Source organism: Symphalangus syndactylus, chromosome 9 (assembly GCF_028878055.3).
Source record: "Symphalangus syndactylus isolate Jambi chromosome 9, NHGRI_mSymSyn1-v2.1_pri, whole genome shotgun sequence".
Lineage (NCBI taxonomy): Eukaryota > Metazoa > Chordata > Mammalia > Primates > Hylobatidae > Symphalangus > Symphalangus syndactylus.
In genome coordinates, this window is record NC_072431.2 from 139,455,638 (window position 1) to 139,475,519 (window position 19,882).

The 19,882-nt window shown below is 40.1% G+C and overlaps 1 protein-coding gene across 4 annotated transcripts in view; it reads right to left on the reverse strand.

Moving 5' to 3' along the window:
* The window catches only part of DOCK8 (dedicator of cytokinesis 8), a 241,650-nt gene that overhangs the window by 42,595 nt on the left and 179,173 nt on the right, over positions 1-19,882 (reverse strand). For all 4 annotated transcript variants that reach the window (XM_055294375.2, XM_055294377.2, XM_063609923.1 and 1 more), the window contains 7 exons: positions 17,763-17,918; positions 15,771-15,910; positions 8,113-8,282; positions 4,957-5,096; positions 2,574-2,756; positions 2,080-2,209; positions 1,024-1,111 (listed from right to left, as the gene is read on the reverse strand). In XM_055294375.2, coding sequence (XP_055150350.1) covers positions 1,024-1,111; positions 2,080-2,209; positions 2,574-2,756; positions 4,957-5,096; positions 8,113-8,282; positions 15,771-15,910; positions 17,763-17,918 — 1,007 coding nt within the window. The remainder of the gene's footprint in view (positions 1-1,023; positions 1,112-2,079; positions 2,210-2,573; positions 2,757-4,956; positions 5,097-8,112; positions 8,283-15,770; positions 15,911-17,762; positions 17,919-19,882) is intronic.

Consider the following 19,882-nt stretch of genomic DNA (forward strand, 5'->3'; position numbering starts at 1 on the left):
CATCTACTATAGGAAACACAGCAAAGTATAAAAGAGAAAACATCAATTACTGACATTCCCAGCATCCAAAGAAAACCACAGTTAATATTTTGGTAAATTTCCTTCCAGCCTTTAAAATATACATTGACTATATGTCAACAGAGATTTGAGGCTCTTTTTGTTTGTTTGTTTTTGAGATGGAGTCTTGCTCTGTCACCCAGGCAGCAGTGCAATGGCATGATCTCAGCTCACTGCAACCTCTGCCTCCCGGGTTCAAGCAATTCTTCCTCCTCAGCCTCCTGAGTAGCTGGGATTACAGGCACCTGCCATCATGCCCAGCTAATTTTTATATTTTTTGTAGAGATGGGGTTTCACCATGTTGGCCAGGCTGGTCTCGAACTACTGACCTCAGGTGATCCACCTGCTTCAGCCTCCCACAGTGCTGAGATTACAGGTGTGAGCCACTACGCTACTTGAAAACCAAGTGTCTACTCTGCCTTTCTTCATTTAACATTATGTCATAAGCATTTCCCCATGTCATTAAAATGATTTTAAAACATTTTGATGGCAATCCAACTTTTAAATATATTTTTCTATTCTGGCGCATTTAGAATGTTTTCAGTTTTAAAAAACAACTTTAAGTAGCACTGACATAAATATATCTGAATGTGTATCTCGTACACATTTCCAGAAAGGAAATATCGATATGAAAGTATATAGTCCTAGGCACGGTGTCCTGCTTTCTCTATTCCCCTGCTACCCTCCCTGCAAAATCAGCTGCTTTTATTAAGCCATCTGAGGTTGCTAAAGAAATGTTAGTTTTCTTTAAATGCTTATCAATGTGACAAATTTTAAAGAGCTGGAAACCACAACTCCCTATACCTTTGATTATCCTGGGTCCCTGGATGAATTGTATTTACACAGATAATGATGTTTCATTTTCTAACCCCTGGAAGGATGCAGTTGTTTCAGTAATACAAGTAGCCTGGGAAAAATAGTTTTGGACTTTAGGTAAAAGTAGCAGAAAGTTGCTGAGTGACTCACTTATCTAGCTTCTCATTAGCTTGCCGCCAATGTGTCTGCTCTTTCTTCCATCTCAAATTTTCATTTAGGCCTGGAAATCGGTCGTTCCCTAGGAGTTAAGAAATGCACGATAGGAATTTGATTAGCATGAAACCCTCCAAGATAACCAGAAGTTCATAACAAGCTCAACTGAGAGGCCTCAGCACCATTTCTCGAGCTAATGAGAGTCCATGCGGGTTGCTGGTGGGAGACAAAGTCGCCATGCCTATGCCCAAGTTGGCCCGCTCTTTGATTGATAGACTAGAATATAAGACGAACCTCTGCCTTTCTGGAATGTCAGAGATATTTCTCATGAGCAGAGGATTCCTGTGAAACTCCGGGGGCTTACTGAATTATTGGGTACGAAAGTATGGCTGTCAAATGAGGGTACCTGACCACCACTGAAAACTATGAGCTCCCTCCAAGTTCCCTGCCACTGTGGCCCTTCGAATACAATAAGCTGTCACTCTGCTTTACTTTGAGCATGGTGAATAAGACTGAGGGTACCTGGGGATTTCATTCGATTCGAGCTCAGCCTTTTTGAGATCATTCCTCCTGTGGGGAATCCTTGAATGACTGGGACGCTCTGAAGCCATTTCAGGGAATTGGTTCCATTCTAATAGTGCCCTGAATGATCAAGAAGATGATCTTGGGCCCAGAACTGTTCAGTTTCTTGACCATGCTCTGGATAGACTGGCCAAATGTCACCATAGAAAGGCCTCAGCCTCGAGGGAAACACCTTCCACCTCATCCATGACTGACATTCTTAGAGGTGACCTTTTACCATCAACAAGTTTTAATTAAAAGATGTCATTTGGTACTGTTTTCAGGGCTCCTGTGATTGTAGAACAGTGCTTTCCCTCACAGGCACAGGGCTAACACAAATGTCACACACAGACTCCCAGAATCTGCTGTCTCTGACACTACCGTAAATATCTCAAGAAAGTAATGGTGTCTAATCACGTTGGGAGGACATTCCTCCCCACAAACAGGGAAAAACTGCTTGACAGAGAGCAGGGAAGGGCCAGTTCAACACACCTGGAGCCCGGCGGCGCATCATCTCCCCTCTGGCCCCTTCCCCACGGAGCAAAGCCTCCTCCAGCCGGGCCTTGACATCCCTTGACTTCTGCAGGACTTGGGTACTGACTTTGTCAGAACTCTGCTTTCCCTGGACAAGACAGAGGTAGGAGGACACGTCCTCTGGTGAGATCTCTGTTGACGTGGAGAGTTACCAAAACAGCACACTCCACAGTGATGCCAGCCAAGTGTGACATGTGCTACACTGAGACGCTGTTTGGGAACATCCTACGGCCAAAACTCTGTTAACAGAAATGGGGTTCTCTCTGCAGAAGGCAGAGATCCTTTCCCTGTGAAATGATCATATCTATACCTACAAATGGGTTATGGATTTGAATACAGAAATGAGAAAAATTAATGATGCCTCCGTGGCCCAAACAAAGGGGATGAGTAACAAGACAGAACTACACTTGGGAGATAAGAGCTGGTATAAAGTTGTGCCACTCCAGACTTACCTTATACTCAAAACATAAGACACAGATGAAAAGTAGATCTAAAATCCTGTTGAGCTGCATTGATGGCAGGTCAGCAATCCACTTCCTAATGAGGCTCTGATCAGCGTTTTTCATGATCCAGAGGAAGCAGATCATGAGGTTGCGAGTAGTGTCGGCGTTCAGCATGTTGTACTGCTTATAGGGCTGGAGGGAGGCAGATTGGGGGATGGAGGCCAGGGAAGAAGTCAAGCAACAGAAAAATTTGAGGCTTAACAGTCAAGCAACAGAAAAATTCAACGTGTTCTCTCAAAATACCATGACTGTACTTCATTGCTAGGCTGGAGATCTGTTTCCAGTAGCCCTGCCTTCCCTAGGCAGGGGAAGCTGTGTTCTTTGAGTAGGGCTACTCAGCAAAGAGGCTCACCTGGGGCAGTATTTGAGCTAGGCTTTCAGCCACGTATCTGAGTACCTCTGTCTTAGGAGCAGTGTGGCCTGGTGATCAGCCCTGGGCCTTGATCATGCATGCTGCAATCCCAGTGATACAAAGGGGCTTTCATGCTGCTAAGATCTCCAAGTATTTCTCCTTCGTGCTGGACAGCAGAGGGTTAGACTTACAAGAGAGAAGGAAACTGGCTGCGTGCCATGAATAACCTTCCTGTTCAAGATTTAGCTTCTTTGTCACATAGTGCAAAGTATAACATAAGGGTCATGAACTGCTCAGCAAATTAATCAAATCCATGTTTGTGGAGATCTCTGTAATGGAAGTTTAACCATAATTTATGTTTGCCTGGGGCTGGGGTGTGGGGGTTCAGGCTATTTGCTTTAATATTTTGGCCACAAGTATTCATTTTAAAGTGCTGAGCACACTCGCTGTTACTCATCTCATCAACACAAACAACAATAATGAGGCTGCAACCTTGGTTCATGCAGCGTAGCTAATACCCAGTGGAATGTACTGGTGAAATTGCAGTGAGGAATTTGTGGGTATGGGAGGGAAATGTTAGTTTTGGATGGAAATAATAGAGGTTATAAAGCAACTTTAACTTTAGTTATTCTGAGTTTGTTGACAAGAATAAAGGAAATCTTGAGATACAACCTCACAAGGACTATGTTCTAACAGGTGAACTTTGCACTTTTGAGTTTTTCCCTTAGAGGCAAATAATGTAAAAGGCATATACCACCTCAAGCAGCTAACTTTGGTAAGATGGATATTAGAAAGGTGGAGGAGGTCATAAAACACAGTATTTCTCCAACAGTAAGACCAGTGATGTCAAATCTCAAATGTCTTTTCTCTGTCTCATCTTCCTGCCTCACTGTCCCCCCAGTCCTCATGGGGATGGGGCTTGCTAAGTGCTGGAAGGAAGAGAAGAAAGTCATCCATTAAGAAGAGTTAGGTCAGGATGCTGCTTTCTCACGGGAGAAGCAAGTTAAATTCTCTGCACATCTATACCCTACATTGAAATGTGAAAGTAAATGACATTGGAGGATGCAGTGCTGTCTTCACAAGGGATAGTCAGAGCTCATCGACGAACAGAGATGAATCCCACCTCAACTGAATCAGAGGATACATTCCCAGAGGAGCCCATCTTTAAGCCCACAGAGTCCACACAAAAGGACAGAGCCAAACAACCCTCCTCAGGCTCCCTGGGGTCCTAGAAAAGCTGCAGTCTTTTGCTTAAGAAGCCCTTATGCTAAGCTACCAGCCTCCTTCAGTCTTTTTTTTTGGAGGCATAACACAGTATGAATTACACACACATAGACTGAACACAGCCTAAGCCTCCACCCTCAGGGAGCCTTGGTTTGATCTCCTTTGCAACGATTTCAGATTTCCCAAGTTTTCCTCTTTTCTGGTTTCTTGAACTTGAACTCAGCACCACTGGGACTGCCTGAATTTGATCTGCACATCCCTTGCTGTTGCCAGAACTCTTTCTGACTTGTGTGCACCTCAGCTGCCAGCCTCACAATGATTCTTTCCAGCAAAATGAGGCAGAAAGCATCAATGCCTGCTCTAAGCTGAGTTCTCCCATTAGAAGATGACAGAAGAGGCTGGGCACAGTGGCTCACGCCTGTAATCCCAGCACTTTGGGAGGCTGAGGTGGATGTACCATCTGAGATTGGGAGTTTGAGACCAGCCTGGCCAACATGGCGAAACCCTGCCTCTACTAAAAGATACAAAAAAAAATTAGCCAGGTGTGGTGGCGCATGCCTGTAATCCCAGCTAATCAGGAGGCTGAGGCATGAAGAAGCCCGGAGGCGGAGGTTGCAGTGAACTGAGATTGCGCCACTGCACTCCAGCCTGTGCAACAGAGTGAGACTGTCTCAAATAACAACAACAAAAAAAAACAAAACAGATGACAGAAGACATGAGATGAAAAATCAACCAGACACATGTGCACCAACATACCAAGGAAGACAGCACTATTCCACTTGTTTTCAAATTGAAATTATTCCCTGCTATGGCCAGAGCCACATTCTGGTTAATGGCACCAGCTCCTTCTTGTTCTTCATCCGAGCCGCTGGTGCGGTATCTGCGAGTATCTGCAACTGCAATGAAAACATCGTTTGTGACGTCAAGTCAAACATGACATTTCCCTATGTCCCCTACCCAATAAGAGACTGATACTTCCTAGTCACTGAAGTCAGCACAGTAATTTCAAGCCTGATGTTTAGCATTATGTATCTGCTATCATCTAGAGGAAAACACAGCAGGCTAAGAAAAGACACAACGTCTAGCACAAGATTGGGCTAGAAATTAATTTTTCAAACTGTGTGATCAAAAAGTTTTCAAAACATCCATAATAGTTTCCTGTAACATAATTTTTTAAACTTTATTCTCTATTCTAATAATTGACATTATTTTAAAAAATGACCAAATAGAAGAAACCTACAATTAGAGAATGAAGCAAGTACCTTATATAGAATAAAAAGCTATTATCACAAGTTCAGCAATAATTTGTTATATTCCAAATGTTTAAAGTGAATGTCAATTTATTGTATCTATGTAATATAGACATACCCATATTTATAGATAGGTCTAGATGTATGCAAGCAAAAAAAAAGGATAAACCATTTAAAATTCTGGTTTTTAAGAATGCTACCAAGCATACAATCAAAAACTATTAATATTTCAAGCAGTTCTGGGGAAAGTGTGGTAAAACGTTCACAACTGATTGATTCACTCATGTTTTACTAAAGACTCATGTTTTTCTAGACCTGTCGACATTACAGCCATCCGGGCCTGCAATCATTTAGAAAAATTTGAGTGTAAACAACATTTCTTCCACTGAAGTTGTGAAAACAAAACCCAGTTCTTCTTCTTATTTGTTTGTTTATTTATTTATTTATTTTTAGACAAAGTCTCGCAATATTATCCAGGCTGGAGTGCAGTGGCGGCATCTCCCCTCTATCTTCCTACCTCAGCCTCCTGAGTAGCTGGGATTACAGGTGTGCCACCAGGCCTGGCTAACTTTTGTATTTTTAGTGGAGACAGGGTTTCGCCATGTTGGCCAGGCTGGTCTCGAACCCCTGGTCTCAAGTGATCTGTCCGCCGTGGCCTCCCAAAGTGCTGGGATTACAGGGGTAAGCCACCACACTGAGCCAAAACCCAATTTTTAGAAATACTTATTAAGACCATTGGGATTTCAAACAAATGGCTAAATAAACAGCACATGGAAATTATGCAAGACCTGATAACATTATCACAACTAACACAGAGATACATTCTTATTTCCCCTTAATTGCCATAGGGTTATAGTTACAAGAAAAAGTGGGGAAGATACAAACATGTGCTGTGCAAAATGCTTTTATAGAAGTTCTCAAGTTTCATCTTTATCGTAACCCTAAAAGGTAGGCATCGTTATCACATTTTTACAGTTTACAGAGGAAAGGAAGGCATGGAAAAGTTGAGCCTTTCAAAGGTCACTTATATTAACAAATGGGGCTGGAATCTGAATTCAGATGCATCTATTTGAAAGACTATATTCTTATGAGTTTATCAATCTAAAGATTCCATATTTAGTAGATGTACTATGTAACCTATAACAATAAAATACTTTTCACTGTTTTCTCTCATCAGCTACATCACGATCATAAAGTTCAATGCATATACAAAGAAGTCTTTGAGGTTTAAAAGGCTTGGAGACCAAATGTTGAAAAGTTCTGATTCCGAGTCACTGATATGGAATATTCTAATTGACAAGAAAACTTTGGAGAATGTGTGCTGAAGTGGTTCCTGGCTTTGGGAACAAGCAAGCTCTTGAAATGGAACTTTTTAGAAACTTCCCCGCAATCAGGAGCTACTGGAGGAAGCTGCTGACCTCATGGTGCTGCTTGCTGAGCCCTGTGTGCTGAGCTTGTTTCTATCTCTTCCTTGCACTCTGGCCGCAACAGAACTCTACAGACCCTAAGCCCTGTCTCAACCTTTCTCTTCTGAGTTACCCCATTAGCAGTTTGCTGGAGGATTTTTTTCAAGAAAGGAGAGAATTACTTCCACAGGAATACTTGCTTTTCATTTTACAATTTGTATGAATTAAAGACTATAGGCGTTTGGTCCCATTTTCATGAACTAAATACTTGTCACCGTAATAATATTATAAATAATTTAGTCCCACATGACACTTTCCATTTGGAGGAGGTGGGAAAACCTGGATGGTTCCAAGATTTCAAGGATGACTGCCTGTAATGAGGCTGGCTCAGGGAAGCATTCCCCAGATCCCAGCACCCTTCAGCTGCCAAGAGAGCAGTATGGACATTTCCAAAACTTCCCTTGAGCTGGAGGAAAACCAAGAACTACTCTGACGGGATAGGAATTGTGTGTGTGTGTGTGTGTGTGCACGCACGCACACACACGCACGCTGTGGAGAGGGTAGGCCAATGGACTGCCTTTCTCAGGTCAACATAAGAAGTTCTTCTATTTGGGAGGATTTTCTTTCCTCTACATTCCTTAATCCACAGTGTAATTTGTAAATAGATTCAGGGGTTTCACAAAACCCCTTTAAGACAACTTATCCTTTCCTCTTGTTGCTAATCTAGACACATTAACCTCAAAATTAGCCACTTAGTGCCAAGGGCAATATTTCTCTGCTATGATAGAATTTTCTAATATTGACATATGCCACGATTTTTTTTTTTGCGTGGAACAATTATTTGGGTTCATTTGAGACTGCTTTTTTGCTTACATATTCATAAAAGGGAAGGAATACCTTCCCTTATTTCAAGGTGTTAGAGCATGATCTCCAAAGGGAGTAATGTTGTTATTATTTCATCCTTTGTGGTGTATGGTTTATAAAGTTCATCCCATACTAGCAGATCAATGAATGAATAAATGAATGAAGGAAGAAACAAGTAAATAATTTCTAAACAAAAAGCACATATGGGGCTATACGCCTTTTTCTTTTTTTAACTGATTGACGCCTGTGTTAAAGAGGTTTGGAGACCATTTTTGTGAAGAATTGCCCATATGAACGTATCAGCACTGGAACAAATGACAGAGATCTCATTCGGATGGGGCATTTGGCAGGGGCTCCCATCAATCCAAGAAAGAAAACAGAAGGGCTATTACCTGTAAAGTCACAGAGCTGTGGCAAAGCATCCAAAATGATGCCAACTAAAGGCAGGTAAAAGGCAGCGATTTTGACCTTCACCTCTGGTTTGACACAGCGTGGGTCCAGGTCGTGAGAACTTAGCAGGCTGTGGATGGCACTGACAGCTTTCCTTTGTACTTTGCTGATTCTGTTGGCACAACACAGGAATCAAGAGATTATGGTGAAAGGAAATTGACTAAAGAGCTCTTAAACAGTCAAGAGTGATCAAAATGCTCCTAAGCAACAAGGTGACTGTGAAAACCAAGCAATATAGGATAGAATGATATAGAATCCAGAAATAGACTGCCTGTGTTCTAACCCTGGGTCTGCTGTTTACGATGATGTTTTCAAGTTTATCATATTGTAGCATCAGTACTTCGTTCCTTTTTATTGCTAAACAATATTCCATTGGTGAATTTTATCCATTCATCAACTGATAAACATTTGGATTGTTTCTGCTTTTGAGCTATTATGAGTTATGAATGCTGCTATGAATATTTGTATACAAGTTTTAAGTTTTACTTTTCTTGGGTACATACCTCAGAGTACATTTGCTGGCTTGTATGGTCTGTTTAACTTTTTTTTTGAGACGCAGTTGTTCAGGCTGGAGTGCAATGACACAATCTCGGCTCACTGCAACCTCCACCTCCTGAGTTCAAACAATTCTTCTGACTCAGCCTCCCAAGTATCGGGGACTACAGGCACCTGCCACCACACCTGGCTAATTTTTGTATTTTTAGTAGAGACAAGGTATCACCATCTTGGCCAGGCTGGTCTCGAACTCCTGGCCTCAAATGATCTGCCCGCCTCAGCCACCCAAAGTGCTGAGATTATAGGCGTGAGCCACTGCGCGCCCAGCCTGTTTAACTTTTAGAGGAATCAGCAAGTTGTTTTTCAATGGTGGTGCACAATTTTACATTCCCACCAGCAGTGTCTGAAGACTCCATTTTATTCTTGCCAACACTTTATTACCTGTCTTTTTTATTATATCCATTTTCGAGGGTATCAAGTGGTATTTAATTGTGATTTTAATATGCATTTCCCTGATGGCTAATGATGCTGAACATCTTCATGGTCTTATGGCTGTATCTTCTTTGGAGAAATGTCTATTCTGATTTTTTGCCTTTTAAAAAACTGAGTTATTTGTCTTTTTATTACTGAGTTGTAAGATTTTAAAATGTATATCCCAGATACAAGTCCCTTATTAGGTTTTTGATTTGCAAATATTTTCTCCCATTTTGTGGGTTGCCTTTTCATTTTTTTGATGGTGTCCTATAAATCACAAAAGTTTTAATTTTACTGAGGTCCAGTTATCTATTTTTTTCTTGTTACTCATACTTTTGAGTGTGTCATATCTAACAAACCATTGCCTTTTCTAAGTCTATGATGATTACCTCTATAATTTTAAGTAACAATTTTATAGTTTTAGCTCTTAGATTTAGGTCTTCGATCTATTTAGTTAATTTTTGTATATAGTGTAATATAGGGTCCAACTTCATTCTTTTGAATGTGGGTACCCAGTTGTCCCAACACCATTTATTGAAAATTCTATTTTCCCCCATTGAATTGTTTTGGCACTCTTGTCAAAAATCATTTGACTATAAATATGAAGATTTATTTTTGGACTCTTAATTTCATTGATCTATATGTCTATCATATGTCAGAACCCCATAGTCTTGACTACTTTGCTTTGTAGTAAGTTTTGAAATTGGGAAGTGTGAGTCCTCCAATTTTGTTCTTGTTTTTCAAAGTTGTTTTGGCTAAACTGGGTCCCTTGAATTTCCACACGAATTTTAGGATCAGTTTGCTAATTTCTGCCAAAAAAAAAAAAAAAAAAAAAAAAGCAAGCTAGAATTCCGAGAAGAACTGCATTTAATCTATGGCTCAATGTAGGGAGTATTGCTATTCTAACAATATTAAGTCTTCTGATTCATGAACATATGATATCCTCCATTTATATATATCTTTATTTCTTTCAACAGTGTTTTGTCATTTTTAGTGTATAACTCTTGTATTTCTTTTGTTATATTTATTCCTAAATATTTTTTCTTCGTGATGCTATTTTATATGAAATTGTTTTCTTAATTTCATTTTCAGATTGCTCATCATAAGTGTATAGAAACACAATCGATTCTTGTATGTTGATCTTACACCATGCAACCCTGCTGAATTCATTTATTAGTTGTAATGGAGTTTTTTGTGGATTCCTTATCGTTTTCTATAAACAAGATTATGCCACCTATGAATAGAGGTAGTTTTTTTTTTTTTTTTTGAGACAGAGTCTTACTCTGTGGCCCAGGCTGGAGTGCAGTGGCGTGATCTCAGCTCACTACAACCTCCGCTTTCTGGGATCAAGCAATTCTCCAGCCTCAACCTCCCAAGTAGCTGGGACTACAAGCACAAGCCACCAATGCCCAGCTAATTTTTGTATTTTTTGTAGAGATGGGGTTTCGCCATGTTGCTCAGGCTGTTCTCAGTCTCCTGGGCTCAAAGCGATCTGTCCACTTTGGCCTCCCAAAGTGCTGGGATTACAGGTGTGAGCCACCACGCCTGGCCTAAAATGTCATTTTTTTTTTTTTTTTTTTGCCTAATTGCCCTAGATAGAACTCCTAATATGTTGAATAGAAGTGGCAAGGGTAGACATTTTTGTCTTGTTCCTAATCTTAGGGATAAAGCATTCCATTTTTCACTAATAAGTGTCGCATTAGCTGTGGATTTTTCATAGAGGCCCTTAAGTCAAGTTGAGGAAGTTCTCTTATTTCCTAAAAGGTTTGTTGAGTGTTTTTATCGGGAAGGGTTATTAGATTTTATTAAATGCTTTTCTTTGCATCTGCTAAGATGATTGTATGGGTTTTGTCCTTTATTTTATTAATATGGTACAACAATTGATTTTCAGATATGAAGCCTATCTTGCATTCCTGAGATAAATCCTACTTAGCCATGGTGTATAACCCTTTTGATATGTTGTTAGATTCAGTTTGCTAGTGTTTGTTGAGGGTCTTACATCTATATTCATCAGATACTGGCCTGTAGTTTTCTCATGACGTCTTTGTCTGGTTTAGTATAGGGTAATGCTAGCTTCATAGAACAAGTTGGAAAGTATTCCACCTCTTCTATTACTTGGAAGAGAAGACTAGAAGATGGTAAAAAATTAGAAGTAATTCTTTTAAAAATATTTGGTAGAATTCATCAGTAAAGCCCCCAGGTTTGAGCTTTTATTGTGGGAAGTTTTAAACTTTAAAATTTATTATTATTATTATTATTATTATTTGTGATGGAGTTTTGCTCTTGTTGCCCAGGCTGGAGTGCATTGGCATGATCTTGGCTCACTGCAACCTCTGCCTTCCAGTCTCAAATGATTCTTCTGCCTCAGCCTCCCGAGTAGATGGGATTACAGGTTCCTGCCACCACACCCAGCTAATTTTTGTATTTTTAGTAGAGACGGGGTTTCATCACCTTGGCCAGGCTGGTCTTGAACTCTTGACCTCAGGTGATCCACTCGCCTTGGTCTCCCAAAGTGCTGGGATTACAGGCATGAGCCACCGCGCCCAGTCTAAATTTTTAATTTGTGTGGGTACATAGTAGGTGTATGTGGGAAGTTTGATTACTAACTCAATCTCTTTACTTCTGTAGGTCTATTTGGATTTTCTATCTCTTCTTGGAGTCAATTTTAGTACTTTGTACCTTTCAAGGAATTTATCCATTTAATCTAGGTTATCAATTTGATGGCTTTCAATTGTTCATTATATTCTTTTATAATCCTTTTTATTTCTGTAAGGTCTGTTGTGATATGATTGTGTTGAATCTTTCAATTATGATTTTAGTAATTGAGTCTTCTTCCTTTTTTCTTGGTCAGTTCAGCTAAAGATTGGTGAATTTTGTTGCTCTTTTCAAATAACAAGCTTTTCATCTTGCGGATTTCCACGATTGTTTTCTATTCTTTATTTCATTTATTTTGGCTATCACCTTTGTTATTCCCTGCCATCTTCCTGCTTTGAATTGTTTGCTCTTCTATTCCTAGCTCAGAGTATATTCTTTTGACATTTTGTTAAGACCATGTACACATATTTATTAAACTATTGAAGAACAGTATATTAAAATAAAAAATAGGCTATATTTATACCCCCAAAGAAACCCAATACCCACAAACAGAAAGCAGCCCAAATGTCAATTTACAGAAGAGAAATTATAGTAGACAAAGGAATATGACACACAGTTGAAAAAAAATGAATACTGACACATGCGACCACACTGAAGGATGTCACAGTCACAACATTCAGCAAAGGACTATGAAATTCAATAGCAGGCAATATTAATTTCTGATAATAAGAGTCAGAATAGTGGTTACTTGAGGGGGGCCTGTAACTGAGAGAGGAAAATGGAATATTATATTTTTATCTGACTGGTGGTTACTCAAATATATTCACAGGAAATATTAACTGCACTTTACACTTAGGATTTGGGTCCTTTATATCAATTATACTATAATAAAAAGTAAGTAAAATATATAGTGGAGTATCTGGAACCTAGTCATAGATGTTCAATTTTAAAAATATACATTTTGCCACAATAAACATACGTGTGCATGTGTCTTTACAGCAGCATGATTTATAATCCTTTTATTGCAGCACTATTCACAATAGCAAAGACTTGGAACCAACCCAAATGTCCATCAATGATAGACTGGATTAAGAAAACGTGGCACATATACACCATGGAATACTATGCAGCCATAAAAAAGGATGAGTCCAGGTCCTTTGTAGGGACATGGATTAAGCTGGAAACTATCATTCTCAGCAAACTATCACAAGGACAAAAAACCAAACACTACATGTTCTCACTCATAGGTGGGAACTGAACAACGAGAACACTTGGACACAGGGTGGGGAACATCACACTCTGGGGACTGTTGTGGGGTGGCGGAAGGGGGGAGGGATAGCATTAGGAGATATACCTAATGTAAATGATGAGTTAATGGGTGCAGCACACCAACATGGTGCATGTATACATATGTAACAAACCTGCATGTTGTGCACATGTACCCTAGAACTTAAAGTATAATAATAATTAAAAAAAAGAACCCAGATTAAACATATATATATATATACATTTTTTTCTTTCAAACAAAATAAGGCTACATCAGAATTCAACATTATATAGAAAATATTAACCAAAATGTTAAAAGACTCAGACTCTTGCACTGCGGCTAAAGAAAGATAATTGTAAATTGCATTTCAAAAGCTGTTCTTGTTCTTAGTCTGTGGTCCCGGCAATGGGATGTGTTTTGAATTAGGCATTGCAATTTGCTAGCTTAACACAAAGATGATAGACAATTTCTAAACGCTTGAAAAACACTGTGGATTTAATGATGCATAGACATTTTTGGATATACCCAGGTGTCAGAGATCTAAGGGAAACCCAGTGGAAACTGGAGCTGTGGCTCCCTAGGGGTTCAGGTACTGAGATGTGTCCTTCTGGCCCTTGCCCCATGGATATACAGGTGTTGGCAAGTCTACCAACTGTCTCGGAAGCAAAAGAAAAAAAAAAGAAGTGCTGATCAATAGGAAGTATTGTTGAAGCGTTGTGACAGTATACCTAATGACTTTCCAGGAGAGTAACTGACAACCCAGCAATCAGGGATTATTGTGTGGCCAAAGGAGTTACACTATTAATTACTCTCTTGGGGGAGAAAGGGTATTGTGTGTGTGTGTGCGTGTGTGTGTGTGTCTGTGTGTGTGTGCGTGTGTGTGTGCGTGTGTGTGTGTGTGTGTGTGTGTGTGTGTCTGTCTGTGTGTGTGTGTGTCTGTGTGTGTGTGTGTGTGTCTGTGTGTGTGTGTGTGTGTGTCTGTGTGTGTGTGTGTGTGTTTGAAGAGTGTATCTACCTGATTAAACATAACTACACAATTATCTCTGAATATACTCTACCTTGTTGCTAATAATATAACAGCAACAACTGTACAAGGAATCCAGAATAGAATGTCATGGCTGTTTCCATCTAGAATGAAAACAGAAAATAGAAACTACGCTATTGTAAATACTAAAGATTGTTTCTAGAAATCACTTAAAGTACTGCTATTAAAGGACAACTAAGAAAATGTATGTACATGTTTGTGCATGAAGGCAATTTTCTTTGTGTTCAAACTTTCTGCTCAGTATCTTACTTATTAGCATAAGTGTTCGGTATACTTTTTGTTGCTGTGGAAATTTATGTTAGTTGTAGGGTAGAACATTCTACTGAGATAATTGGGAGAAATTTAGTTACAGTTGAGAAGAGAAGATTGAATTGAAGCCATGGAAAGTGAAGTTCTCAAAGGATATACTCCGGCCAGGTCATCAGGAAGGAGGCAGAATTGAGAGCTAAAGGCATGAGATTCCCCACACTATCCTGCCAGGAGACACAGACATACAGTCACTTAAGTGGTGTCGGCATCGGTACATTGCTTGGGATGCATGTCACAGTTGCAGTTGCACAAACTCGATGTGCTCCTCTATTGGTTTCATGCAGGAACCTCCTGTTTCCTTCAGTAAATTGTAAGCACTTTGAGAGAACTTTAGAAATTCCATTTAGACAAAAATCCATCCATAACATACAGCAATGCTACCATTAATTAGCAAACATTATTCTGGAAACTTCTTTAGCATAGGAGTCATGGGAACAGGTTCCCTGTGCAGGGAGATGGTTTGGTATAGGAGAGTGGGTCCTGGGAAGGGACTGGGAAGACCATGGCTTTAGATTTTGTTCTCTGTTATGGAATAGTGAGCAAGTTCCTGCAATTCTGAATGCCTAATCTAAACACCAGAAGTGTTGAACCTCAATTACTTTGCAATCCTAATCATCTTTGAATCTGAGTCCCTGGATGGTGAACTCTCGAGGGGCAGGGAATTTTGTCTGTTTTGTACACTGATATATCTCTGATGTACTCTAACAGCTAACTGTGTCTGTCCCATGGAAGGCATTCAATAATTGTTGAATGGAATGAATACTATTTTAGAAGGCATTATCTTCTTCAGTCCAATCAGGTAGCCTGTGGGTTTCTGATTCTATGAGCTCATGGAGCATAGGGAGAGAAGGAAAGACGGGGGTGGTCTACCTCTCTCTCTGTCTGTTGACTTCTAGGCTAGATACTGCCACATGTCCCTGAGTAATCAGATAGATAAGAGGTAAAAGGATTCAGAAGCCCTGGATGTGTGACGTCTCTTGGCCTGAGAAGCACTGTCTGCAAGAAACCTAATCTGGGCATGGGGCAGCTGCCTTCTCAGCAGCCATTATTTCCTTCATCAGCATTGACCCAAGTGACATCTTGTGGTTGCCTCTGCATGCTATCCCCTTTGTTAAAAATGGCTTTGTTCCTAGGGAGTTCACGAATCAAAGCAACCTTGGGAAACCTGCTATGGTAGAACTGGTAAATTCCACTCAAATAGGTGGCCAAGAAAAGTCGTTCTGTAGTTCTCACTCATCCCTTGTGCCTTTCCACATGCCTGTGGGTACCATTTTCTCAAGACAGATGTTTCTACTCCTCAGAACTGGTGACTACAATAGAGTTTTTTTACCAAGTGTGAGAAGCTAGACTGCAAATTTTATTAAAGAACATCTTTTTTTTGGCTTCATCTTCCATTTTAAATACCAGAAACATACCCTTCCGCTTCGGCATCCAGAGCAGCAGCCAGTTCTGTGAAGAGGAGCCCGGTGAGGAAGTGCTGCTGGCGGTACTCGGAAGTCAGATCGAACATGCTGGCGATCTTCTGGTCCTGGAAACTGGAGCAGGAGCTTGAGTTCTACAGAAACGCAAGGAACCATTTTATGAGTCACAAGAACTGGAATGAAAAGAGCGATGGCTAGTGTTTACTGAGCCCTTGCCCCAGTCAGGCTTTGTGAGCCCTCCCCAGTGAGGTAGGTACTGCTGGTGCCAGATAAGGCAGATAAGGAAACTGAGGCACAGAGTGGTTATTGCGCTTTCCCATCCCCACAGAGAGAACACTGCCCAGCAGGAAAGATGAAAATAAAGCACCCTGGATCTGTTGAAAAATGAATGACACTCCTTTCCCTACCTGAAATCAAAAGCTGAAGATAAAAATCCTAGGATAAAATTTGGACAGAGAAATAATAACCTCACCCAGTCCTGTGGCTGGGAGCAGGCAATTCCTCTATAACCAAATGCCCCCTCTGTTTAAGGCCCTGCTTACTCAGGTATCTTTTTTTTTTTTTTGAAAGACAGAGTCTTACTCTGTCACCCAGGCTGGAGTGCAGTGGCATGGTCTCAGCTCACTGCAACCTCCGTCTCTCAGGTTCAAGCAATTCTCATGCCTCAGCATCCCAAGTAGCTGGGATTACAGTCACACCACCATGCCTGATGCATTTTTGTATTTTTAGTAGAGATGAGTTTTCACTATGTTGGTCAGGCTGGTAACCCCTGGCCTCAAATGATCCTCTCCCTTTGGCCTCCGAAGGTGCTGGGATTACAAGTGTGAGCCACCGTGCCTGGCCTCAGCTACGCTTGTGAATTTGGCTTAAGCACATTGTCAGACTTTTGCTGGCCTGCAACTACAAGTGATGTCAGGGAGGGAAGTATTAGATTTACTGGTCCTCAGTAATTCCTGTCCTGTATTTGTATCCTGGGAGCACACTTTGTATTTCATTAAGAGCATCTAAAGTGTCCTTAGAAATCCTTCACAGTTTTGTGAGCCTGGTCCCTGGGTTTGGCCACTCCCTGGAGCAGTCAGAAGGGGAAGGTGGGAAAGAACCTAGGGCAAGCGTAGTCCAGGAAAGTTTTACGACTTAAGCTGCTGGGCAGGATGGAGTAAAAAGTTTATGCATTTTGAATTGCTGCTTGTGAGTCAGATCTTTCCCTATTCACAGTAAGATGGTCATGTAGCTAATATCTGGATCATGTCATATGGCATATACGGCTAAGATTTTTTTTTCAATTAGTAAGACAAGCCTTCACTTTTGTACTAGTGTCAAGGAATATGCAACAGAAATATAACCTAATAATGAGAAATTTTGCCTGATGCTCTGAGCTACTGATGTGTTCCCTATAAATGGAACGTGACTATCAAACAGCATGTTCTTAAAGTTACTACAGAGGACACTAGCCCTTCAAAAAATGTATGAGATGGTGTGGGGTTTCCATGTCAAATCATTTGGGGAATCACTGCTTATCATGCATACCTCCTCCCATTTCCTCTTCTGCTTCTTGTGTATTTACAATTGACATGAACAAGTTAAAACCTCTGAGAGGGCCTATTGGAAAGAAACCTGCTGAACATATGGTTTCCAAAACTTACTTACTTTGGAATCCTTTATTTGCATAATATAATAATTGGCTAATGTCAGACAAAGGAAGATTTGAGACTTTTCTGTGAGTTTCTAAATTTCATAGGGCTTATTGGATTCTTTGCTTTACTTAACCTGATCAGGGAGCCTTGAGCCTGGGGAGAAACCAATTACTTAGATTGTAAACTCTTAGCTGGTGGTGTAACTTCAGGGTAGCATACTTGATCGGGTTTGAATAGTTTGATTTTTCATCAAATTAATAAGACTAACCTTTATAGGAAATACATGATTAAACTGAGCTAGTTAAATGAAATAACTTGAATGATTCTTTAAGTTAAATAATTCTTTTGTTACCTGAGAAGATATGGAAGGACAAGGAGATGTTGGAGCAGCATCAGCATTCATAAAAAACAGGTTCAGATTGAGGTAATGTTCATGGCTACAGAGGATTCTCAGGAACTCCAGCCTCATGGAAATGAGCGTTGGAAGGTTATTGAGCTTGGCTGACAGCTGGGAAGAAAAATGAAAAGAGGAATGAAGCATTTATTACAAGGTAAGCGGAGTTGAGGTTGGCAGACACAAAAATATCCTTTCTCTCCAGATTAAGGCAATCAATTTAATAAAAACTAATGGGATAGTGCAACAGATGGTAAATTCTGCATTACACGGAGGTCTAATAAATTTTCATTCATTACAGTTCCGCTTAGTGATTCTAGCCTAATAGCTGTCCAAAATGAGGATTCTTATCCTGATCTCCACTTTATCAAATCTTTAATACCATGGGAAGCCTGTGCTGAAAATCTTGAGGTACATCTTCACTGTACATAATTAATTTTACAAAAACTCTACTGTGTTCAAGAAACTCAATGGAAGGAGTTGACCTCCTATGAGCCTGTACGAAACTAACAGAATATGACTAGATGACTTTTATGCTACAAGTGTTCTTTTGCAGTTTCTAATTAAAGGCCCCATTGGAAAGCTGTAGAACCAGTTCCCTAGAGAAAGGCATGAAACTATTTAGGAAAGTACACAGTACCTGCAGAAAACTCAAGGAGCTTGTCCTAGAGTGAGAGACGGAGAAGAAAGAGAAAGAAAGCTAGAAGAGTTTTTCGGAAAAATCTTCCTTTAAAAAATAAACCATGAAGCAAGCAACGAAAAGCAGACAAAGGTGACAGCCTGGAAGACACCCCTTACTTCCTCCAGGAAGTTGAACAACTGCAAGACCCAGACTCAGAGGCAGCTCCTCTAAAGGCAAAGTAGGGGAAGGAAGGAGCGCTGATGCACCTTGAGCCCCTCAGTGTTTCATCATTATCACCCCCCACCCCAGCATTGAAATATGAAGCATCATCCTTGTGATGGACATGCCTCCTCTTTACTCACTTCAACAGTAGTTTTTAAAAATATATATAGTGTATATCTAGTATATATATAGTGTATATCTAGTATATATATACTAGATATCTAGTATATATATACTATATATACTATACATACTGAATATATATACTATATATATACTGTATATATAGTATATATATTCTATATATACTGTATATATAGTATATATATTCTATATATACTGTATATATATTCTATATATACTGTATATATACTATATATATTCAGTATATATACTATATATACAGTATATACAGTATATATATAGTATATATACAGTATATATATAGTATATATACAGCATATATATAGTATATATAGTATATATATAGCATATATATACTATATATATACAGAGAGAGAGAGAGAGAGAGAGATACAGAGTCTTGCTCTGTTGGACTGGAGTGCAGTGGCACGATCTCGGCTCACTGCAACCTCCATCTCCCAGGTTCAAGCGATTCTCCTACCTCAGCCTCCCGAGTAGCTGGGATTACAGGTGCGCATCAACATGCCCAGCTAATTTTTTCTATTTTTAGTAGAGATGGGGTTTAACCATATTGGCCAGGCTGGTCTCGAACTCCTGGCCTCAGGTGATCCTCCTGCCTCGGCCTCCCAAAGTGCTGAGATTACAGACTAAACAATATAATTTAAATGAACACATATTTTCAGCCATTTTACAAGAAGCCAACGTGTTGTGGGACATATTGCCTATAGAATTAATTCATAGTTAGACATCCACTTAAAACAAGTAAATGCCATTATATATTATTTTTAAGCCAAAACATACAACTTCTATGTAAGCACAGTTACCAGATCCCATAACCTTTCGATGTGCACTCCTGGCTGACTTTGGACCAGTGGAGCCACCAGCACATTGAAGGGATTAGAACTTGGTCATGTGCCTGTCACTTAGGTTACTCATTAACAGTTGTCGGGTCAAGCTGGCTATCAGAACTTGAACCCACAAGACATTGGCACTTAAAAGAAGGCCCCACTATGGGTATCTTTCATAGGTCCCTTGAGACATCATTAAAAACAGACATTTCAGGCTGGGTATGGTGGCTCACACCTGTGAT